The 26,052-nt window shown below is 44.7% G+C and overlaps 1 protein-coding gene across 1 annotated transcript in view; it reads right to left on the bottom strand.

The window, feature by feature from the left end:
- The window catches only part of grin1b (glutamate receptor, ionotropic, N-methyl D-aspartate 1b), a gene marked incomplete at both ends in the record, with an annotated part of 63,812 nt that extends 49,168 nt beyond the window's left edge, over positions 1-14,644 (bottom strand). Inside the window, 4 exons of the mRNA XM_079251744.1 lie at positions 5,905-6,081; positions 8,185-8,319; positions 13,962-14,264; positions 14,603-14,644. Coding sequence (XP_079107870.1) covers positions 5,905-6,081; positions 8,185-8,319; positions 13,962-14,264; positions 14,603-14,644 — 657 coding nt within the window. The remainder of the gene's footprint in view (positions 1-5,904; positions 6,082-8,184; positions 8,320-13,961; positions 14,265-14,602) is intronic.
- Between the last annotated feature and the right edge of the window lie 11,408 nt (positions 14,645-26,052).

Genomic DNA, 26,052 nt, shown 5'->3' with positions numbered 1-26,052 from the left:
AGGATTACTTTACTCACTCCTAGGATTACTTTACTCATTCCTAGGATTACTTTCTTGTTCCTATGATTACTTAATCCTACTTTACTTATTCCTAGGATTAGTTTACTCATTCATTGGGTAATTTTACTTGTCCTAGGATTACTTTACTCTTTCCTAGGATTACTTTACTCATTCCTTGAATTACTTTACTCATTTTTAGGATTACTTTACTCGTACCCAGGATTACTTTACCTATTCCTACTGTCACTTTACCCATTCCTATTATTACCTATTTCTACTTTACTTACTCCTAGGATTACTTTACTCATTCCTTGGATTACTTTACTCATTCCTAGGATTACTTTTACTCATTCCTCAGACAACTTTACAAGTTCAGCAGTTTTATGATGTTTTGATAAAGTGTTAAATGAAAGAAGTAGGGAATGAAAACTCTTGTGTATTAGGTTTTCTGGAAAGCCTGCAGCATGGTGGGCTGTGTGTTTCAGTTTTCCTCAGTGCCACTGTGAAATTTATGATTTTACATCAGAAACAACACACACTGGTGCTCTGCTCATCTACTTTAACTAATGTGCTGTAATATTCATATCTCTCCTCCCACTTTAAAAGTCTCTGTAATATTTATGAATGTCACATTCAGACTTCTCCACAGTCTCATTTGGATATAGTTATTCAAGAACTTCTCTTCATGTACTTTCTATTCTGGAGCCATTTTATCATTTCAGTGTGATGTTGGTCTTTCTTTACACCTGTAGCGCAGCAGCGGCCACCACAGCAAGGCCGTCAGCTGCTTACAGGAGAAGTTACCGATTGGTTTGTTTATGTCAAGCTGCTCAGATGTGACAGACAGGCGGTCTGACAGAAGCAGCTGAGACGTGTTTGTACGACTCCGACCTCCGTCAGAGTCCAGCTGATGAAAAAACAGACAACAGATGGATGCGAAGAACTAAAAGGATGACGTGGATGGGCATAACATAAGATAGAAGGAAGGAGAGAAAAAGAGAAGAAAACTCACGCTAAAAGAAAGAAACAAAGGAGAAATGGCAGAAAAGCAAACTCCACCAAGACTGGAGTGTCGTTTAATTAACATCTTCCATGTAAGTACGGTAATGGGACACCACAAGACCTGAACCGAGACTCACCAGACCTGAACCAAAACTAGCAGGTCCTTAAGCAAAACCAACTAGACCTGAACCGAATCATACCAGACCTGAACCAAAACTAGCAGGTCCTTAAGCAAAACCAACTAGACCTGAACCGAATCATACCAGACCTGAACCAAAACTAGCAGGTCCTTAAGCAAAACCAACTAGACCTGAACCGAATCATACCAGACCTGAACCAAAACTAGCAGGTCCTTAAGCAAAACCAACTAGACCTGAACCGAATCATACCAGACCTAAACCAAAACTAGCAGGTCCTTAAGCAAAACCAACTAGACCTGAACCGAATCATACCAGACCTGAACCAAAACTAGCAGGTCCTTAAGCAAAACCAACTAGACCTGAACCGAATCATACCAGACCTAAACCAAAACTAGCAGGTCCTTAAGCAAAACCAACTAGACCTGAACCGAATCATACCAGACCTGAACCAAAACTAGCAGGTCCTTAAGCAAAACCAACTAGACCTGAACCGAATCATACCAGACCTGAACCAAAACTAGCAGGTCCTTAAGCAAAACCAACTAGACCTGAACCGAATCATACCAGACCTGAACCAAAACTAGCAGGTCCTTAAGCAAAACCAACTAGACCTGAACCGAATCATACCAGACCTAAACCAAAACTAGCAGGTCCTTAAGCAAAACCAACTAGACCTGAACCGAATCATACCAGACCTGAACCAAAACTAGCAGGTCCTTAAGCAAAACCAACTAGACCTGAACCGAATCATACCAGACCTAAACCAAAACTAGCAGGTCCTTAAGCAAAACCAACTAGACCTGAACCGAATCATACCAGACCTAAACCAAAACTAGCAGGTCCTTAAGCAAAACCAACTAGACCTGAACCGAATCATACCAGACCTAAACCAAAACTAGCAGGTCCTTAAGCAAAACCAACTAGACCTGAACCAAATCATACCAGACCTAAACCAAAACTAGCAGGTCCTTAAGCAAAACCAACTAGATCTGAACCAAGAGTCACCAAACATGAAACAAGACAAGCAGGTCCCAAAACAAAACCAACTAGACTTGAACCAAGACTCACCAAACATGAAAGAAGACTAGCAGATCCTTAATTTTGACCAACCAGATCAGAAACAAGACCAGCAGGACAAAAGTCAAGACAGGCAGGTCCTAAACCACGACCAACCAGACCTGAACCAAGACCAGCCAGTCCTAAAGAAAAACCGACTAAAGCTGAACCAAAACCAACCAGACCTGAACCAAGACCAGGAGGTTCCAAAGCAAAACTGACTAGATCTGAATCAAGACAAACTAGACCTGAACCAAGACTAACTAAACATGAACCAAGACCAGCAGGTCCTGAATTCTGACAAACCAGACCTGAATCAAGACCATCAGGTCTTAAGTCAAGACAGGCAGGTCATAAACCATGACCAAATTTACTTAAAACAAGACCAGCAAGTCCGAAACCATAAACAACTAGACTTGAAACAAGACCAGCAGGTCCTGAACCAAGACCATAAGGTTTAGAGTAAAGACCAGCAGTTCTTAGAACTAGACCACCAAGTCCTAATTCAAGAGGTCCAGTGTTCATACCAGCAGGTCCTGAATTAAGACCAGTAGCTGCTGATAAAACCAACTGGGCCTTAATTAAGAGTAAAAGGTCCAGACTAAAGATCTGCATGTTGACTGATACCACTAGAACGTCTAGGATAAAGGGAATTGGGTCATGATTCAAACCAGCAGTCCACTGTGAAGACCAAGAGGTGCAAAATCTGTAAAAACATGTCCTGAACCAACAGGAATCTCTGAACCAAGACCACTAGTTGTGAGTTAATACTAGTTGATCCAGAATGATGACCTTATGGTAAAAAGATAAGGCCAAGATGTCCATAATTCACATAAACAGGTCCTGACCAGGAGGTTGATCTAACGGATCAAATTCTGATCCTGTATCAGTTGTCACAAAAAGTTTTTGTTTAACAGAAAAATCCATGTCCCCACAGTTGATGCTATGACTAGTCAATGTCATATGACTAGTCCATGTTGTATGACAAGTCCATGTCATTTTACTAGAGCTGGTCATATGACTAGTCTGTTGTATGACTAGTCCATGTTGTATGACAAGTCCATGTCATTAGACTAGTCCTTGTTTTATGACTAATCTGTGTCTTCTGACTAGTCCGTATCTTGGGACTAGTCCATGTTGTTTGACTAGTCTGTGTCGTATAACGAGTCTGTGTCGTATGACTAGTCCTTGTTTTATGACTAATCTGTGTCTTGTGACTAGCCCATGTCATGTGACTAGTCCATGTTTTGGGACTACTCCATGTTGTATGACTAGTCCATGTTGTATGACTAGCCCATGTCATGTGACTAGTCCATGTTTTGGGACTAGTGTGTGTTGTATGACTAGCCCATGTTGTATGACTACTCCATGCTGTATGACTAGTCCATGTTGTATGACTAGTCCATGTTGTATGACTAGCCCATGTTGTATGACTAGTCCATGTTGTATGACTAGCCCATGTCATGTGACTAGTCCATGTTGTATGACTAGCCCATGTTGTATGACTAGTCCATGTTGTATGACTAGCCCATGTCATGTGACTAGTCCATGTTGTATGACTAGTCCATGTTGTATGACTAGTCCATGCTGTATGACTAGTCCATGTTGTATGACTAGTCCATGCTGTATGACTAGTCCATGTTGTATGACTAGCCCATGTCATGTGACTAGTCCATGTTGTATGACTAGTCCATGTTGTATGACTAGTCCATGTCATGTGACTAGTCCATGTTGTATGACTAGTCCATGTTATATGACTAGTCCATGTCATGTGACTAGTCCATGTCATGTGACTAGTCCATGTTGTATGACTAGTCCATGTTATATGACTAGTCCATGTCATGTGACTAGTCCATGTCATGTGACTAGTCTATGTTATATGACTAGTCCATGTCATGTGACTAGTCCATGTCATGTGACTAGTCCATGTTATATGACTAGTCCATGTCATGTGACTAGTCCATGTTGTATGACTAGTCCATGTTATATGACTAGTCCATGTCATGTGACTAGTCCATGTCATGTGACTAGTCCATGTTGTATGACTAGTCCATGTCATGTGACTAGTCCATGTTATATGACTAGTCCATGTCATGTGACTAGTCCATGTCATGTGACTAGTCCATGTTGTATGACTAGTCCATGTCATGTGACTAGTCCATGTTATATGACTAGTCCATGTCATGTGACTAGTCCATGTTATATGACTAGTCCATGTCATGTGACTAGTCCATGTCATGTGACTAGTCCATGTTGTATGACTAGTCCATGTCATGTGACTAGTCCATGTTGTATGACTAGTCCATGTTATATGACTAGTCCATGTCATGTGACTAGTCCATGTCATGTGACTAGTCCATGTTGTATGACTAGTCCATGTTATATGACTAGTCCATGTCATGTGACTAGTCCATGTCATGTGACTAGTCTATGTTATATGACTAGTCCATGTCATGTGACTAGTCCATGTTATATGACTAGTCCATGTCATGTGACTAGTCCATGTTGTATGACTAGTCCATGTTATATGACTAGTCCATGTCATGTGACTAGTCCATGTCATGTGACTAGTCCATGTTGTATGACTAGTTCATGTTGTATGACTAGTCCATGTCTTGTGATTAGAAAAGATTCAGAGTCAGACCAGCTGTTTGTGTCGGCTGACCTGATGGAGCTGAAAGAGTCACTGATACGGTGAAATCTTCCTGTTTTCTTCAAAGACTAAACTCCTGGATGCAGGTTTGTTTATGATTCATGTCAACAAGATCCAAATCCAGTCGTCGAGGGCCGATGTTCTGCAGGGACTGAATTTTTTACGACTGCAACAAGCCTGATTAAAATAAAAGTGATCTCCACAGCTTCTTGTCAAGTTCTGCACAAGTCTGTCCACATGAATCAGGTGTGTTGCTGCAGGGACACATCCAATACCTGCAGCACACCGGCCTTCGAGGACCGGATTTGGAAATCCCTGATGTAAACAAACAACTCGATAAACAACAACTAAACCTCCTCTTGGTGGAGATAGATAAAACAAAGTGATGAAAGAGAAGCTGTAATGAAGTCTCCAGCAGGAAGAATATTAAAGCCAGAACAAGGAAGGAAGAAGAGATGGAACAGCACGACAGAAAGATGAAGGGATGATGGAGGGATAACAGAGGAATAGAAAAATAGATTTCAGGAGGCATGTAAGGAGAGGATGATGGTGAAGCAAAAAGGAGATGATGGATGAATGGAAGAAGGAGGATAAATAGATGATAATGGGATAAAAGGAATAAAAGAAGCATCATGGAGGGATGAAAAGAAGGAGAGAAGAGGAGGATGGAGGTGACATGGAGAGAAAAAAGAATGAAGAAGAAGGACAGATTTAAGAGGTAAAAGAGGGAAGATGAAGGGATGATGGCTGCACACACACACACCTACACACACACACCCACACACACACAGTCACATTAACACATGACATGCAGAAATGTGTTTTCATAACCTGTGTCTGTCTATCTATCTATCTATCTATCTATCTATCTATCTATCTATCTATCTATCTATCTATCTATCTATCTATCTATCTATCTATCTATCTATCTGTACAGATATATTAAATATATAAACACAGTACTTGTTAAAACTTTGGGGATATCTTCCTACTGGATCTAATGTTAAAGTGTCCACACCTTGGACTGTGCACGTTGACATCGTGCACGCTCACCTTGGTCTCACGCTCCTCCAACAGCGTCTCCAGCCTCTTCTGGGCAGCTCGGCCTTCGTGGTCGTCGCTGACGATGAGGATGATGTGGTTCCACCTGAATTCCCTCATCAGGTCGAACCACACCTGAGCCTGGTGGGAGTACGGAGGCACCGTCCTCAGGAAGGACAGGTGGATGCTCTGATGAAGAGGAGGAGGAGGAAGTCAACACAAACATACTTTCTGATGAGACTGAGTAAAAGGATGACCTATGAGATGATGGGGGCTAAGAGCCGCAGTGGGGTGAGGGGTGGTAAAATGGTCAAAGTGCCATTTTAAGTCATTTAACTAACAGCTCCAGTTGTTATCTGATTACAAGTTATCTTTTTACATGTTTTTCATCCACACGCTTCATGGGAAAATAATAACATCTGCCAGTAAACCAGGACAGGATCAGCCAATGGCAAATTGGTGCTCTGACATGAGGACCGAGCTTCTGGCGGGTTCTTCTGACAGTGGGGAGGGGCTTACTGCTGTTCACAGGAAGAGTTTTCGGGTTACTCACCAAAGTCTTAAGTATGACCAGAAAACTAGTCCCGATGATAGTGGTTAATTCTTTAAATAGAGTCACTAGAAGGGTCAGAAAGCTCACTAAATATTGGGCCAAAGCTGCTGAGGTATTAGCAGAGATGTCCAGTTTGCATCAGTGGGATCGTTTATCTGCAAGTTGTGCAATGAGACTTTTATGCAATTCAATGTGTTCATTTTTTAATGCATTAATTTTTATGTAATTATAATTAATGCTTTAAATAAACTAAATGAAGTGTAATGTTCAAAAACCTGTATTAATTATAAAATATTACAACATATCAGTAACATTTTCATCAACATGTTAATCTTCACCATCATCATCATCATCACCATCTTTATCAACATCATCATCCTCTTTATCATCATCATCATCACTGGAACTGGTTTTACTGTGTAAAACTTTCAGCAGTAAAAACATGTAGTATGTTTGTATTAACACGCGTGGATGGAAGCATCCCTGTGCGTGAGGGTTTCATATGAAAGGAGCTGAAGAGCCCAAACACACCAAGACCACCTGCTAAATATTAATATTTTATGTTTTCCCCAAGTCCTCCATCAAAAACTGGAGAGTAACTGGACCGTTGTTGACTGGGAGTGCTGGGATGTTCTGAGACCGATAGCACCCAGAAACATTTCATCAATATTGTAACCCTGAGAAAGACTCCAAACTGGGACAAACTGCACTGAATGGAGCCTGAAGGCAACACGGGGCAGAAACATTTAGATGTGTTGTAACTAAAAGTATTTTATCCGCTTCATGACGTAGACGTGTAGAAGTGTTTTGTAATCCCTCAATCTTCCTAAACTGCTTCCTCCATACTGTTAATGAAAACGTCAATTCTGTATCAGTGATGGTGAAGTACTGCTGAGACCTGGAAGTGTTTCATACAAAACATTTTAAATTTCAGGTTTCACTCGGTCAGACCCGCCTCCAACCACCAACAAAAAGAAACTAAACATATGAAACTAAAGTCAGAGGCACTGGGATGGTACCCTGAGGAACACCATGACAAGACCACAACAATAACTGGTCGTAATATCAGCATGCTAACATGTTCCTGTCTACACGTATGTTCATCTGCATCAACAGGCTGCACTGCTGACATGACTCACAAGGCAAAAGACTGTACATACATCTTCTGAGACTTCCCTTCAAATAACATTTAAATAATTATGTTTGTACTGCCGTGTGATGGACTGGCGAGCAGTCCAGGGTGTACCCTGCCTTTCGCCCAAAGACTGCTGGGATAGGCTCCAGCTTCCCCACCACCCTTCATTGGATTAAGCGGTTAGGATAATGAATGAATGAATGAATAAATGAATTCATGAATTCATGAATTAATTAATGAATGAATGTTTGTACTGTGACTGAAGTCATTTCAACATTTTTACGACATTGTTCTTTCGTGTGGAAGTGGACCAGTCTTTTGATTTAAATGTGTGTGTTGTGGTTGGTTCTGTAGTGTGGTCTATGTGGGATACTGGCTGCTCAGCTGCATCACTGGGCTGGAATTCACAACTGAGACAACTGGTAGATAAACAGACTGGAAATAATCCCAGAGATCCTGAACGGTTAGCGTTCATCCCAGATCCACACCTTCCATCCCATCCCTTCCTGCCCAGATCACTACACACTGAAAACACACTCGTTCAGGACCATTAACAGCTTTAAAACACTGGGATGGTGCGTTCATGGACAGGCCCTGGACTGACCTTGTCAGAGTAGATGGACATGCGCGTTGTCAGGCCGACCACAGGGATGCGGTAGAATCCAGCGGTGTAGGAGACAGGCGTGGGAGTCAGGTGGTCGTTGGACTGCGGAGGATGGCTGACCAGGATTGCATACACCTATAGAAGAAGAAGAATCCGCAGCTGCTGTCACAAAGAGTTTCTTCTTTGGAAAATACGGATATCAGTACATGTTTGGTACCAGTTTTACTTCTGAAACGACGAGAAAGGCAAGGAAAACGTTTTAATATTTTCATCAGAATTTTACTGGTTTTACTGAGGGGCACGATGAAAGTTTTGATGTCCCATAATGCCGTTATCTGGATGTCGATGTATTTTTTATGCCATCAGATCATTTTGAATGAAACTTGACCACTACGCTCACATCGAGTGGACATCAGCAGTCACCAGCCCATTCATGTCAGACAGTGGGCCGTTGTCATCCATCCGAACCTGATCAGTAGCTTTTATACAGGTAGACTTCCCATCCTGTTTGATGGAAATCCAGTCTGCTGGCAGACCTCAAGCCCTCAGCATTACGTTTCACTGGTCTCACTGGTTCCAGTCGTTCTGGTCTCACTGGTTCCTGTCGTTCTGGTCTCACTGGTTCCTGTCGTTCTGGTCTCACTGGTTCCTGTCGTTCTGGTCTCACTGGTTCCTGTCGTTCTGGTCTCACTGGTTCCTGTCGTTCTGGTCTCACTGGTTCCAGTTGTTCTGGTCTCACTGGTTCCTGTCGTTCTGGTCTCACTGGTTCCAGTCGTTCTGGTCTCACTGGTTCCAGTCGTTCAGGTCTCACTGGTTCCTGTCGTTCTGGTCTCACTGGTTCCTGTCGTTCTGGTCTCACTGGTTCCTGTCGTTCTGGTCTCACTGGTTCCAGTCGTTCTGGTCTCACTGGTTCCTGTCGTTCTGGTCTCACTGGTTCCTGTTGTTCTGGTCTCACTGGTTCCTGTCGTTCTGGTCTCACTGGTTCCAGTCGTTCTGGTCTCACTGGTTCCTGTCGTTCTGGTCTCACTGGTTCCAGTCGTTCTGGTCTCACTGGTTCCAGTCGTTCAGGTCTCACTGGTTCCTGTCGTTCTGGTCTCACTGGTTCCTGTCGTTCTGGTCTCACTGGTTCCTGTCGTTCTGGTCTCACTGGTTCCAGTCGTTCTGGTCTCACTGGTTCCTGTCGTTCTGGTCTCACTGGTTCCTGTTGTTCTGGTCTCACTGGTTCCAGTCGTTCTGGTCTCACTGGTTCCAGTCGTTCTGGTCTCACTGGTTCCAGTCGTTCTGGTCTCACTGGTTCCTGTTGTTCTGGTCTCACTGGTTCCAGTCGTTCTGGTCTCACTGGTTCCTGTCGTTCTGGTCTCACTGGTTCCTGTCGGTCTGGTCTCACTGGTTCCTGTTGTTCTGGTCTCACTGGTTCCTGTCGTTCTGGTCTCACTGGTTCCTGTCGTTCTGGTCTCACTGGTTCCAGTCGTTCTGGTCTCACTGGTTCCTGTCGTTCTGGTCTCACTGGTTCCAGTTGTTCTGGTCTCACTGGTTCCAGTCGTTCTGGTCTCACTGGTTCCAGTTGTTCTGGTCTCACTGGTTCCAGTCGTTCTGGTCTCACTGGTTCCTGTCGTTCTGGTCTCACTGGTTCCTGTCGGTCTGGTCTCACTGGTTCCTGTTGTTCTGGTCATACTGGTTCCTGTTGTTCTGGTCTCACTGGTTCCTGTCGTTCTGGTCTCACTGGTTCCTGTTGTTCTGGTCATACTGGTTCCTGTTGTTCTGGTCTCACTGGTTCCAGTCGTTCTGGTCTCACTGGTTCCTGTAGTTCTGGTCTCACTGGTTCCAATCGTTCTGGTCTCACTGGTTCCTGTCGTTCTGGTCTCACTGGTTCCAGTCGTTTTGGTCTCACTGGTTCCAGTCGTTCTGGTCTCACTGGTTCCTGTAGTTCTGGTCTCACTGGTTCCTGTAGTTCTGGTCTCACTGGTTCCAGTCGTTCTGGTCTCACTGGTTCCTGTAGTTCTGGTCTCACTGGTTCCTGTAGTTCTGGTCTCACTGGTTCCAGTCTTCTATATGATGATTTCTTCTCATGATGTTTTAGCAGCAGCTGGTTGATCAGAGATAAAACATCGAGTCCAACATGTAGAGAGAGCCTGGATAATCCCTCCTCTGGGAGGACGGGGGGATTACATCAGTGCTTCTGCTCAGACTGAGAGGATGTTAATCTGACATCCGTCCCTGCAGTAGAGTCCGACATGCCACCGCCATGTTGGCCTCATTTCCATCTTCATTCCTGCAGGAGGCCTAGAGACTCATTTTTTCTGCTCTGACATGACGTGTCTCTGTTTCCTGACATAAGTTTGACTCCCATCCAGGAGGAAACAAGTGCAACACGGAGCCTGTTATTCAGATTCAGGGGCCCAGCCTTCCGTTTCAGGCGTTCAAGGAACGCTTGTCATACAGGTTCAGGGGCAGCCTTTGCCTCCAGGTGACTGGAGCCTGTTATTCAGACTCAGGGGCCTGTCCAAATCCATCAGAAGCAAGCGGCAACCTCCGGCGGTTAAAAGTGAAGCCTTTATGCAGAAGTCCTAACAATTGCAGTTCCCCCTCCATCCACTAGGGGCTCCAAAACAGAGCAAATCCCCATAGACTCCTATGCTAAAAAGACCAACTTCACAGCAGAAATAAACGTGTTTACAGCAGAAATAAACATGTTTACAGCCTGGTTCAAAAATCTATTTTAGGTTTAATAGGTCAGGTTTACCTTCATGACAACTGTGGGGGGAGTGAATTTTTTTCTAAATCGCCCGTTTAAAAGTAATTTAATCTCGAAGTTCGGCATATTTAGGGGCATGTCCTGTTGATTGACAGGTACCCGATCTCCCACTTCAAGTAAGAAGAACATAGAACAACTTCGGTTTTTAGCCGGTTAACAACGTGACTTAGCTTTAGCCCGCTTACCTCCGTTAGCTGGTTAGTTCCTGTTATCTCCGGGTTAGCTCGGTTAGCTCTTAGCTACAGAAAGCTCGGAGTTCGCTGGATGTCAATCATCCACCATGACACTCACAGCCCCCCTCTCAGCTCCACCTCTTTGCCCATATTTGTTTTTTCCGGGCGAGACGCGCATGCCCCTGCCAAGATGGTGATGGTAGGAACCGCCCACCAAGCTTCAATTCAGCTCTTCAGAAACCTACGGGTGATGTCACAGAGGCTCCGCCCATCTTTTTCTACACAGTCTATTATCAGGAAGCATTCACACACAGCCTGTTATTCAGATTCAGTGGCCTGTCGGGTTAGTTTGGTGACATCACAGCAGAAGCTTCAGGCCCTTTTTCCGCCTTCACCCGTCTCCTCCATCCTGCTATTATTAGAGCTGCAGCGCTTCTTTTCACATTCAGAGCATCCAGCTGTTTCATGTCTCTTTACTTCCACACGCACACGGTTTCTCCAGTCCAGTCATGTTTCATCATTTGCAGCAACGTCAGCCGGACGGACGTGTGAGTGACAGCTGTTTTCACACAGCTCATGAACCGATTCTGTCACTTGTTTCGCTTCATCTTCATCTCGTCTTGCTCTCACTCTACATCTTTGTTCTTTTTTTCTTTGGACCACCTTTCTGGATCATGTGTTTTGTGGTAAAACCTCATTAGTATTCCTGCCTGCGGAGCTCCTCAGCTCATGCTAATCCTCATCCTCTTGGATCTGAAAGATGTTTCAACTCTCATTTTCTTCACTTCTGACTGACTGTTGATACATTTCAGCTATTTTAATCATGGTGGAGAAATATGGCCTCCACCTTTCTACTTGGTCTAATTTTAGATTATCTAAAAGTTCCTTTTCATGGGAAAATCTGAACAAACCTGGTCTCCGCCCAGCGGAAAGCCTTCCTGGATGAATATAACATGTTGCTGCCTGGGTTCAACGTGTACCTCAAAACCAAACTGGATGCTTTTAGTAACAATGGATTATTATTATTATTATTATTATTATTATTATTATTATTATTATTATTATTATTATCATCATTCATAATAATAATAATAATAATAATAATAATAATAATTATTATTATTATTATTATTATTATTATTATAATCATAATCATAATCATAATAATAATAAACATTAATTATGACACACTTTGCATTTTAAAGGAAATTTCAACGTGCTGCAGGTTAAAAGAAGCAGAAAAACACACCAGTTCATAAATAAATTAAATACACAAAACTATGTAAAAGCCTTCCTAAATAAAAATGTTTTCTGGTGCTTTCTCATTAACATCTTGTCCATTTAAGGGTTGCGTGAAGTTGGAGTCTTTCCCAGCAATCACTGGGCGAGAAGCAGGTCCACCTGGTTTCCAGTCCATCACAGGTCCGTTCAGCTGGACTGACCCAGTATAATAACAGCATAGTGACCTCTAACTAAATACCCTTTTAGGAAACATAAACAACTTGAAATTTATGGAATAAATAAGTTTTATCAATAGTTTGTCTCATTTTAATTTTAGGTTATTCATTTTACTTTATTTTGTATTAATATTATTTTATTAATAAAACTACATATACATATAAATACAGTCGTCCTCAAATTTATTCATCTTGTCATTATGAAACACTGGCCTATGTGCTAAATGTGCTAAATTATAATTTTGTGTTATAAGACACTGTTTTTTCATTTACCGGGTTGAAGAAAAAAATAAAACAAACAAACAAACAAACAAGTCGGTCCTGGATGAATTAGAGCATTTTTCTGTTGAACAGAGGGACAAAATACCTGTCAGCAGGTGGGAGGAACAGAAAACACCGGACTGGAAACATCACAGGATTGTTCAACTAAATGTTAGTTTATGACTGATGAAACATTTATTATTTTATCACATTTGTTTACTTTAAAAAAAATATTTCTATTGAACCAGAATAAGAAAATAATATAAAGATTTTCATCACATTTTTATTTATTATTACTTTTGTTGTTTTCAGCTTCTTTCCCAGGCAGCTGTTTTTCTCCCTTTGTTAATGGGGGGGTGGGGGGGGGGGGTGGTTCATATAAGGACGACTGTACCTATGTAGTATTGTGTTATATCAACCCAGAACATCCAACCATCATCAGGTTTTGTCCTTTCTTAGAAGTGGTTGCCTTAGCAACCCCTCAGGAAACGTTTTGATTGTCCAGACGGAGACGGATCTGACTCGTGTCTCTGCAGGTAAAACTGAACGGAAACTGATGAAAACAATCAAACAACAGGAAAAACCTCTACTAAATAATATGTTTATCTTCACTACTATGATCCATAACTATGATGGTCCCACTTCGTGAAGAAGGCGTGTCTGGGTCTGACTAGTTCTACTAAATCACGCTGGGCGGGTTCGCTGCGGACGACCAGCCACGTTTACCAGACTTTATTTCCTTTTTAAAGATTGTTTCATATTTGCTTCATCGGTGAATGAAAAGCAGCTCCTGATCTTTAACACACACATAGAAGAAATTATTTCAGTGCTCATTAAAACCTGGAGATCTGCAAGAAAACTTTGATTAAAAAAAAAAAAAAAAAAAAATCAAGAAAAAAATGTTTTAAATGTTGTAAAAAAAAAATTTAAAAAAAGCATTAATTAAAAAATAATTTTAAAAAAAATTAATAAAAATCAGATTTTTTATTAATTTTGTTCATCATCATTAACAAAAAAAATTAATAAAAATCAGCTTTACCAATAAAAACACACTGATGAAATTACTTGTTTACAATGTGTGTGATCATGTGACCAGCCTTGCAGTTACCATGGATACCTCATGTGACTCACCTGGTTGGAGATGAGGTCCTCGCAGACGGACAGGGCCATCTGGATGGCGTTGGGCTTGTGCGTGACGGAGATGGCGTTCATCTTGAACTTGTCCTTGCCGTACAGCGCGTTGGCCTGGCTCACCGCCTCCTTGAACACCTGCTCGTAACGTTTCTGGCTCAGGACGGCGCCCACGTTGACCAGGCGGGGCTCGCAGCCGCACAGAGCCACCGAGCAGCACTGCAGAACGGCCAGCAGGAGGACGCTACGCACCTCCACTGAGGAGAAAGGAGGAAGGAGAGGAGGGGTAAGAACGAGCGACAGCTGCAGGGACGAGATCGGGGATCAACCGCGTAAAAAATGTAAATAAAAAAGTCGGTTTAGGTTATAGTCATATAAAATAAAATACTCTGTCCAAGTTTTGTCTGCATCTTGTTTATGTCTGTTATGGTTAAACTAATCAAGCGGAGTCTGGACGTCATCACGTCTCCTGATGACCTTCTGCTGGGAGGAAACCAGTTGTCGGGAAAACATCTTCTGGTCTCCATATCGACACCACATCAGCAGAGATGGACTTCCTCGCAGCACTTCAGCATGTTGTCATGTATTAAAGTAGACTTCGCTGTGGATACACCTCTCAGTGAGGTGCGCCGCTACCTGACCCTGCTGAAGGGGTTTGTAGTCCTGATGATCCGAGGAGCCATGTTGTCGTGAGCTTCGTGGACCTGTCAAACAGGTCTCCAGGGAGGGACCGGACGCTATGATGCACAAAACATTAGAGCCAGGAGTCTCTCATCTGGTCGTGGACCGCCAGGGCCCCCTCTGGAGCCAGACCTGCAAGTGGAGCCAAGTGGTGAGTGCCTGGTGGCCGGACCATTGCCGATGGGGGACTGGTCAGACCACAAGAGTGACATAGGCACTCCTTCCTCTGAGCCCCCCATCAATAGAAAGGCCATGGGGGTCAGGTGCAGTGTGAGCTGGGTGGGCCAACCCCTGGTGGTTTGATCCCCGGCTGCAGAAGCTATCTTACGGCCTGGAACACCACCTCTCTGGCGGTGAAGGCGCCTGAGTTGATATGTGAGGTTGAGCGTTCCGACCGGATAGAGTTGGACTTACCTCGATGCACAAGTTGCGCTCCAGAGCCAGTCTCATCAAGAAGGTCTGGACCCGCTTCCATTCCAGTGTCCACATTTGCATTTGACACCAGGACACTCTTGGCTGCAGTTCAAAGATCGACTTTGTAGTCGTCTCATCAGTGTCTTGGACACTCAGTGAGCTTGAACTAGGGCTGGGCGATATGACCTTTTAGTAATATCCCGATATTTTGATGCCATGTCACGATATACGATATATATCTCGATATTTACCTCAGCCTTGAATTAATGCTTTGGTGCATACAATCACATCAGTAAGATGATTTTGTGTCTCCATTAAAACATAATTGTTCATACTGCATTAAGATATGCTGATTTTAAACATTCATGCCAAAAGGATGAAATTGTAACGAAGCAAACTGATCAAAACCGTATTTATTGAACAGTTAAAGCAGTGGCAGAAACATGTCATTTTAAAACAAAATAAAGTGCCTTTGCATGATGTAATAAATGCAACGTAAGAAAATAGGTGCTCTAGGGGGGACTTTTCAAATGATGAACTATTATAAGGCTTTGCTTTATGGATACGTTTTTGAGTTGTCGTGTATTTTTTTAATGGCAGAGTTTAGCGTAGAAATCAGTCTTATAATACAGGCAGAATGTCCTCGTATCGTCTCCAATAAACGGCTTCAGCCAGTTTTTATTTCAGGGTTTGATTCCCACTCCTTTCTGTACTTTCTAGAGACATGACGAGCTAGATAAATATGCTTGTGTCACACACACAGTGGACGAGGTGAGTAAGTGACAGAGGCTGTGAATGTAATCAAATAGAATGAATTATATTTGCGTGACGTGAAAAACTTTGTAATTTACGTCCCACTCTGTAATCCAGAGCGGGATCAGTGGCGGATTTGGCTGTTCATTGTGACTGTAGGTGGAGTCGTGCAGGTGTCCTCTCTGCTCCTCTGACTGGCTGCAGCTGCAGCCGGAGCGACTGAGTGCTTTAGGACGGGGAGAGACTCTCCTTCGGACAATAACTTTACAATATGCGCTTTAAAGTCAGTCGCCAAAACACCAGGAAAGTCTCCAATAACTCCAGTAAAAGTCGCTAGATTTGTCGCTTTTCAATAAAAAAGTTGCCAGATTTAGCGAGTAAGTCACCAAGTGGGCAACAGTGGCTCCACGCTGCCTCTCCTGACGTAGCACGTAGCTCACATGATGTACGTAACGAGGTGCGCTTGCTTTAACTCTCTGTGCAAAGCGGTGCAGAGTCGAGGAGGAGGGAGGAAACCCCGCCCACAGCTAAAAACACCTGCGTGACAACAGGATACTCCAATATGACGAATAAAGGCATTTTCTATATCACACAGAGGACTAGCCACGATATTTCGAGTATACTCAATATATCGCCCAGACCTAACTTGAACCATGTCCCAGTAGAGGCAGAGGACATTGAGTACGAGTGGACTGTGTCCCGTGCCGCCCCTGCTGAGGTGGCCAACAGTTCTGTGACCGTAAGGCCATGGGTGCCTGTCGAGGCCCAGAACTCGTTGGTGGACACCCGCGGGGAGGGATGTCGTCAAACTGAGGAAGTCCTACCGGCCATATTGGGCTTCTGGGACTCTGGAGGCAGCTGATTGGTATCGGCAGGTTAAGCAACTTGAGCGATTCCAGAGGTAAAAACTCTGGAGGCAACGGAGACGGCTCCGGGGAAATTCTAGTCCACCATGCGGAGGCTCGGGAAGGGGAAGCAGAGCTCAATCAACACTGTGCTCAAAATGCACCGAATGTCCATGTTTAAATTTGTCATCAATGAATAAAAATCATAACTTTGAGTTGTAAATAAAAATCGTGTTTCTTTGCGGCCACACTTGGACACCATCTTTACATTCTTTGCAAGTTTCTGCTGTGGTTCTTGCTCTCTTATGAACGAGAACATCTCTGACTGCGTTTGTGTTAAATTCTCATGCTTCTAACTGGAAGTGACAGATTCCTTTCCCAATCTGCTGAACTAGAGGCTGATCACAGAGGACAGATGATGGAGGATAGAATCCATCTGGAGCTTCTGAGACCATCTGAATCCCTTCAGTCTGGTCGTCAGAGATCCTGTAAACACACAGAGCTGAAATTCATCAGGCTCATTGTGTAGTTCTGTTTGTCGTCGTTCCCTTTCGACTTGTCCCTCTGAAGGTACGGTGGCCCTGAAGTGTCACAGCCAAACGAAAACCACAGCACAATAACTGATAGGCCTATTGCTTGTTATTATTTTGTCTCGGGACCCCGGCGATGGAATTTACATCAAATGAGCAGCGACATACGTAACATCACAGGAAGTCGGCAGTTTTCCTTACAGGTTAAAAACGGGAAATCTTTTGAAAAGTCAGAGAAATGAATAAAACACTGTTGGTAAAAAGATCAATTAATAAATAATAATAATAATAATTTTATGTACTATTGTTATGATGTCAACTGTAATGTATAAATAAAGCGTTATTGCATGTTTGTGATATGTGGCTATTTACACAGACCAAACCGACTCGACCCGTTGTCGTGATGAAGTCCCCAGAAACGTCAAATTTCACTTGTGGAAAAATGCGATAAAAAACAGACCTTTACTGATGTCATGGCGACCAGACGTCATCTTTTACCTGGAAATGTCCTATTTCTGACAGTTTAAATATAAGTTTGGCCGGAATGCGAACATCTGTCGTACTTTTGCGCTATGTCGGCCTCATCCGAGTGTCCAGAGAGTAAAATACTGTGTTGATTACAGTACATACTGGGAATTAGTTTGCATTGACGGTCTCTAGACGGGTCAAAGCAGATCACAATGAAACTACAGGACCTCAAAATGCTGCAACAGAGGCGAGCAGATCGAGCAGAAAGAAACTATAGATGCTTATTTTCAATCATTGTTTTGTTGAATAGCTATGCAACAACGATGTAATAAAATGCAATATGGAGAAATAATTGGAAGGAATAGTGTGCACATCGGGACACAGCCCAGGTTTCGGTTCACACATCGCAGTTGACACTGATATGTTTTCTTCATTAACATGTTTTTCTGACGATCTCCCGTTTCTTATCTGTAAGGACTGAAACTGCTCACGTCCCGTGATGTTACGAACGTCGCCGCTCCTTTCAGGGATGTTGATGGATGTGGATGTGACTAGCGTTCCAGTGTAAAACCAGTGAAACCAGTAACGGTCCTGTTGCTGAAAGCAGAACTCGGTTCCCGCCAACATGAAGGTCCCACGGTTCTCCGTGCTCACCTCGGTTCTGTGTGGGTAAGCAGTGTGTGAAATATAAGCAGATTCTTTTGTTTACTCTCCAACCCAAGTAGGTTTAACCCTTTAAGCTCCAAACCATCGTCGCGTATTTCTGGAATTTTCTCATCACTTGTTGATCTTTGGCTGCTACTGATTGGACGTTACCGTCATTTCAAGATCTCTGATTGGTGGAAAGTCTGACAGGAAGTGTCTTCATCATCATGTCCAGGTGAAAATAGAGGTCTCTTAGCAACATGGTAGTGATGGTGATGAAGATGTGATAAATAATGGTGGATTTACCATCTAGAGTCTCTGAATAAACACTACATGTTGTGTCTGGACTGTAAACCTCCTGGACGGATAGAAACGCTGGAAAACCTCTGGAGACCAGCTGGAGGGTCACAAGACCAGCTGGAGGGTCACCGGTCCATCCCAGTTACACCCTACTGGTCCTGGTGGTGGAAGAGGAAGACCTCTGAGGGCTTTAAGGGTTAAAGTTTTAAATACTTTAAAAAGTGTTTTTTTTTTCACATCTATTACGATATTTATAAAAAAAACAGTTGTGTGTTTTACGTCCCCCCCCCCGCACACACACACACACACACACACACACACACACACACACACACCCCAGGATTCCCTGGATACGTCCCTGATCAGAGTCCTCAGAGTCCAGGGACCTGATGTTCTGGGTGTGTTCTGGTTCTGGTTCCTGCTGGTTTAGACAGACTGACTTACTGAGCTGTTGGTTCTGGTTCGGAGTCACAGCGGGGTGTCGGTCAGATTCCCGGTCTCCTGTTGATCCTCCGGCTCGGTTCTCCTCGGTTCGGTTCCGCCTCTCGCGCCCGCAGCTGAACCTCGATGCTGAACCCTGATGGTTTGGGTTCGGGTCTTCGGGTCTTTCGGGTCAAAGCCTTTAATGTTTTATTTTGAGGTTATCCTGAATGAGACCCTATGGGTCCGGTTCCGTTCGTTTCTGGACACCAGAGATCAGTGAGGTCCCGGTTCTGGTGGCATGAGGAATGGATTAGTTCTGTCAGGGTTCGGAGCCGGTGTCGGTGTCGCCCGGTCCTGTTGATTCAGCGCGGCTCCATCAGGTTTCCCGAACCGGAGAATCGTCTTTCTGGTTCGGTTCTGGACTCCTGGACCGGGCAGATCCGGTTCTTTGGTGTGTCTTTTCTCTGGTTAGTGATGCTGGAGAAGCTCCAGGTGACCTGATGCTCGCGACTCGCTCTGTCCTTGGATCTGTGACGCTCGCTCTCGGTGTCCTGCGCGTTCCCGGAAAGGAGAGGACAGGAGGCGCGCGGCCGGCGGAGAACAGCGCGTGCACAAGTGTCATGTTTTCATTCATTAATCATGTGATCATCCTGGAGATTATCCGGTCGGCTGTCTGTCCAAGAGAGATGATCAGGAACTAAAACCAGGACCAGGAGCAGGACTTTCATCTGGTCCAGGACCTGGACCTGGACCTAGACCTGGACCAGAACCAGAACTAGAACCAAAACCAGAACCTGGACCTTGACCTTGACAATAACCAGAACGAGGACTAGTTCCACAACCTGGACAGGAGCAGGGCCAGAAACAAAACCAGGACCAGGTCTGGGTCCAGGACCTGGATGGGGAAAAGGACAAAAAATAGAACCAGTACCAGGACCAGAACCTCTGTTTTTCCAAATTAAGAGACTGAAAATGATCAGATACTAAATTTTAAAAAAGGAACCAAAGGTGATGAAAAGAAAATGAATGGATGTAAAAATCTGGACAGGCGAGGAGAAAACCGGTGGAGAAATGATCAACGGAAAAGAGAGAAATAAATAAAAATAAAATAATGAAACAGAAAGTAGAAACAAACAACCAGAGAAGCCAGAAGAAATATAATGAACAACCAGAACCAGCTATTATAGAAATAATAGCAACTAATCCCCATTTATTGAACTATGCTGAATGACTGAAATGAAATGGAAAATATAAGAAATTGAAAAAAAAACAAAAATAAACACTCACATTTTTTCTAATTGCCCCAGAATGAGAACCCACAAACTTCTGTATTGAAGCACACTGACTTACTCACTACACCACTAGTACTCTCAGTTACACCTTGGAAAAAGCGTTGAAATGTTTTCCAATTGGGACGGGAACGCCTTTTTTTCACTTCCAGCAGGGTGGAATTAGCGCGATTGGAAAATCATGTGCATGGTTGAACTAAACTCCAGTAAAGATGTGACAGACTTTTTCAATGTGAAAAACTTTTTTTTAAGTTTTTTAAGATTTATCAAAGTGTTGAAACGTAGCAGGGAGCATTGTTGGAACAAATCCTTCATATTTAACTGAGACATTTGCAAATAAATTCCTTTGCTCCTTGAGGTGTGCAGCTGAGACCAAAAGTTCACATTGAGCAGCCTGCAGACTGCATGTCATCACACAAGCAACAGCTGAGAAGCAACAACAGAGTTATATGTTAAATGCTGCATTTGAACCCGTGCCTTGTATGTGCCCTCGTATACAGGCGGCTGAAATGAGTTTCCTCCGCAGGGTGGCCGGGCTCTCCCTTAGAGATAGGGTGAGGAGCTCAGTCATCCGGGAGGAGATCAGAGTAGAGCCGCTGCTCCTCCGCATCGAGAGGAACCAGTTGAGGTGGCTCGGGCATCTGGTCAGGATGCCTCCTGGACCTCCCTGGTGAGGTGTTCCAGGCACGTCCCTCGGGGAGGAGACCCCGGGGAAGACCCAGGACACGCTGGAGGGATTATATCTCTCGGCTGGCCTGGGAACACCTCGGGATCCCCCCGCAGAGTTGGCAAATGTGGCTGGGGAGAGGGAAGTCTGGGCTTCCCTGCTTAGGCTGCTGCCCCCGCGACCCGACCCTGGATAAGCGGCAGAAGATGGATGGATGGATGGACGGATGGATGGGCCTTGTATGTGTACCTGTGTACCTGTGCACAAAATGGACCAATCGCTGAGCTGACTTCCGTTTTGTCCAATCACTGGAGAGGATTTTAACATTTGGCAAAAATGTGAATAACTTGAAAAGTTTAGACCTTAGAAAGACCAAAAGTCATAGAACATATCTCCTGAATGAGCTGAACAGTTTGATATTTGGATGTTTGAAGTGAGGCAAAAGGTGTAGGAGGAGTAGCGTGCCAAACATTTTGCAGGAAAGACACTGGGGACGGGAACTTGATGAACCAGAAACTGCAAACTGGTGCAGAGCTCCGAAACCCTGTTGAAGCTGTTTTCCGCTCATTATGCCAATCACAGAGCTAATTTTTGCAACATCCAATGCACAGTGGGTTTGAAAGACTTTCATCCAAAGACAAAGATTTGAAACGACAAAAGTTGTAGCACACATCTCCCGAAGGAGCCGCACAGTTTAAGATCTGAATGATCGAAGTGACCTGAACGGCGCAGGAGGAGTAGCGCGGCAAAGTTTGGTGGAATAATAATAAAAATGGCCGAACAGGATCTCAATAATGTGAATGCCCCCATGGGCGTTCACATTAATAAGAGAAAAAAAAAGGAGCAAAATATAATACGGCCCAAAACAACAACGAAGAGATGAATCTGTGACCAGACAGACGGCAGAGAGAGAAAAAAGGATATAAAGATTTATTTTTACTTATATGTACCTGATATATTCCTAATTTTATTTGGATGTGTTTATATCAAGCAGCAACCTGAGGCAGTGAAAAGTGAAGCCGATGCAGAAGTGCATAAACCTGCAGTTCCCCCTTCATCCACTAGGGGCTGCAAAACAGAGCAAATCCCCATAGACTCCCATGTTAAAAAGACCAACTTCACAGCAGAAATAAACATGTTTACAGCAGGAATAAACATGTTTACAGCCTGTTTCAAAAATCCATTTTAGGTTTAATAGGTCAGGTTTACCTTCATGACAACTGTGGGGGGAGTGAATTTTTTTTTTCTAACTCGCCCGTTTAAAAGTAATTTAATCTCAAAATTCGGCATATTTAGGGGCGTGTCCTGTTGATTGACAGGTACCCGATCTTCCGCTTCAAGTCAGAAGAACGTAGAACAACCGCGGTTAACAACGTGTCTTAGCTTTAGCCCGCTTACCTCCGTTAGCTGGTTAGCTCCTGTTATCTCCGGGTTAGCTCGGTTAGCTCTTAGCTACAGAAAGCTTGGAGTTCGCTCGATGTCAATCATCCACCATGAACCCCCTCTCAGCGCCACCTCTTTGCCCATATTTGTATTTTCCGAGTGAGACGACACGCTTGTCCCTGCCAACATGGTGATGGTAGGAACTGCCCACCGAGCTTCAGTTCAGCTCTTCAGAAACCTACAGGTGACGTCACGGAAGCTCCGTCCATCTTTTATATACAGTCTATGGTTTAAACTAAGAGAGGTTTGTTGTGTTTGCATGATGACAACAAAGATCTAGATGGAACACAGAATCTGGCTCTGATCTGGAAGAGGCAACAAAATGAACATAAAGATTTGGAAAAAAAAGACTAAATGATGAAAGAAAACTGAGTCCAGAACCAGAACCAGGCTATCAACCAACTAAACTAACCCTAACTGCGACTGTCTTACCAATGTGGGTTATCGGCTCATCATGAACCAGGTCATCCGACTCCAGATAGATGCAGGTTGTTGCAAGAGGGGCGGAGCGACCAGCTGAGGACCAATCAGAGTCGTTTATTCGTGATAGACGGTAATCATCAGATGCAAGAAGTTACTGATTAGCAATCGTTCCTGAACAGGTTACCATGGTAACTGATCCTGAACATAATGATGGTAACTGATGCTAAATACGTTGCCATGGTAATAAAAGCTGAACTTCCATCAGAACCACATTGTGTATGTTGTGTTAATCTTTGTCATGCAGAAGATCATCAGATGCAGTTCAACCTCTAAATTCAGCCACAACACGTGACCATCACGCAGCTCGCTGGTAACCAGAACCAACACCAGCCGTTTGGACCAGAACTGGACCTTCTACATGAGACCTGCACGCTTACACACCGAGCAGCTTCACGTCACAGTGAAACAGCGTGGAGGCTGTGCATCACGTTACCATGGAAATCCCATACTCATCCCAGTGAAACAGGATTGTTAACTGGACCTGTTACCAAGCAGATTCCGATCAGTTGATATCAGATCTGACAGATTAAATGATGACATCACCACATCTGGAGGAAGTTTCTTCGACTTCTGGACTTCAGTTTTCTGTAACAGCTGAACACTCTGGAAAAGATGCTCAGAGATTTATACACCCGTCCAGTTTTACTTTCTATAAAACTATCCTTTGTTGTAGTGTAGGACAAACAAGGACCCAAGTGCAGATTGGATGTGGATACTAGGACAGGTTGTTCTCCTGGGCAGAATGGTAGGTGGCCAGGCAGGCAGGTTGGCGGGCAGGCAGGCTGGTTGACGGGCAGGCAGGCAGGTTGGCGGGCAGGCAGGCAAGAATCATGCACTGGTGACAGAACAGACGGTTGTGAAACAAGCAGTTTAAATTCTTAAACTGAAATGCTGCAATGGCCGAGAGCTGTTACCGCAGATGACAACAATCAGGCGATGACTGGTGAACTGAGCTGGCCTTTTATCTTGCTGCTGCTGCTGATTACCCGATGAGAACCTGGTGTGGACTTGATTGCCAGGGAAACAGGCACACCCACTGCAGCACAGGTCAGAGCAGGAACCACAACAGTACCCCCCCCCCTCCACGCGAGCCACCGGGCGACCGAAACTTCTCCGGATGAGCACGACGAAAATCCCGGACCAGGGAGGCATCCAGAATAAATGAGCGCGGAACCCAGGCACGCTCCTCAGGACCATACCCCTCCCAGTCCACCAGAAACTGGAAGCCACGACCCCGACGCCGCACATCCAGGAGACGCCGGACAGAATAGGCAGGGCGACCCGCCACAAGCCGGGCGGGAGGAGGGGGTCTGGAAGGAGGGACGAGAGGACTAGAGGAAACAGGCTTGAGTTGGGAGACATGGAAAGAAGGGTGGACTCTCATGGAACTGGGGAGTTTCAGTTTGACCACGGTGGGATTAATGATCCGCTCAACCTCAAAAGGACCCAAAAAGCGGGGGGCCAACTTCTTGGCATCAGTACGCAATGGAATGTTCTTTGCTGATAACCAAACCTTTTGGCCAGGTGCGTAATGGGGTCCAGGAGTCCGATGACGATCCGCCATGCGGCGGGTACGTACGGAGGCATGAAGGAGCGCAGTTCGAGCCTTCCTCCAAATCCGTCGGCAGCGGCGGATGTGTAGCTGGACCGACGGCACAGAAACCTCCACCTCCTGTGCTGGAAACAGGGGCGGCTGATATCCCAGGGAGCATTCGAAAGGTGATAAGCCTGAAGCAGAAGAGGTAAGGGAGTTGTGAGCATACTCTACCCAGTCCAGATGGTCACACCAGGAGGAGGGGTTGGACTCAGCCACACATCTCAGGGCAGTTTCCAGATCCTGATTAGACCTCTCAGCCTGGCCATTGGTCTGGGGATGGAAACCAGACGACAGGCTCACAGTGGCCCCGAGTGAGTGACAAAACGACTTCCATACCTGGGATGTAAATTGGGGTCCTCTGTCTGATACTATGTCTGTGGGCAGACCATGGAGCCGAAAGACATGATGAACAAGTAAGTTGGCTGTCTCCTTGGCAGTAGGAAGTTTGGGAAGGGCAATAAAGTGAACAGCTTTGGAAAAGCGATCAACAACTGTGAGGATGGTGGTGTTACCTCTTGAGGCTGGAAGACCAGTGACGAAGTCCAGAGCAATGTGCGACCAGGGTCTGCTTGGAACAGGTAATGGACGAAGAAATCCCGCAGGTGGCTGATGCGATGACTTACTGCGTGCACACGTCGTACAGGCTGCAACAAACTCCCGGACATCTTTATCCATTGTGGGCCACCAGAATCTGCGTCTCAGAAAAGAAAGTGTTCGCACAGAACCAGGGTGGCATGCTAGGCGGGAGGAATGTCCCCACTGGAGGACTTGGGAACGTACAGAATTGGGGACATAAAGGCGGTTACGGGGACCTGTGCCAGGGTCAGGCTGTTGCTGTTGGGCCTCTCTAACCCTGTCCTCCACCTCCCAGGAAACAGCGGCTACAACACAGGTTGCAGGTAAGATGGTATAAGGTGAAACTGCAGTCTTGGGTGGAAATTGGCGAGAGAGAGAGTCCGGTTTCTGGTTTTTGGACCCAGGTCTGTATGACAGCGTGAAGTGGAATCGATTGAAGAAAAGAGACCAACGGGCCTGTCGGGGATTCATTTGTCTAGCAGACTGTAGGTATTCCAGGTTCTTATGGTCAGTCCAGATGAGGAATGGCACTTTGGATCCCTCCAACCAATGGCGCCACTGCTCCAGGGCTAGTTTGATGGCTAAGAGTTCCCTATCACCGACATGGTAGTTCTGCTCAGCTGGTGTTAGACGTCGAGAGAAAAAGGCACAAGGATGTAACTTCTGAGACTCTGGGGATCGTTGGGACAAGACAGCTCCAACGCCGACATCAGAAGCATCAACCTCCACCACAAATTGATGGTTGAGATCAGGGTGGAGGAGGACAGGAGCAGTGGTGAATAGATCCTTTAACTTGACAAAAGCCTGAGCCGCCGGCTCAGACCAGACAAATGGGACTGTAGGCGATGTAAGTCTTGTCAGGGGAGCTGCGATGCGGCTATAATTGCGAATGAATCTGCGATAAAAATTAGCAAAACCCAAGAAACGTTGCAGCTGCTTGACAGAAGTTGGGACTGGCCATTCAGTAACAGCTTTGA

The sequence above is a fragment of the Telmatherina bonti genome (genome assembly GCF_933228915.1).
Source record: "Telmatherina bonti genome assembly, chromosome: 13".
Taxonomy (NCBI): Eukaryota; Metazoa; Chordata; class Actinopteri; order Atheriniformes; family Telmatherinidae; genus Telmatherina; species Telmatherina bonti.
Note: the sequence above shows the minus strand (reverse complement) of the source record. Positions and strands in the feature narration are given on the sequence as shown.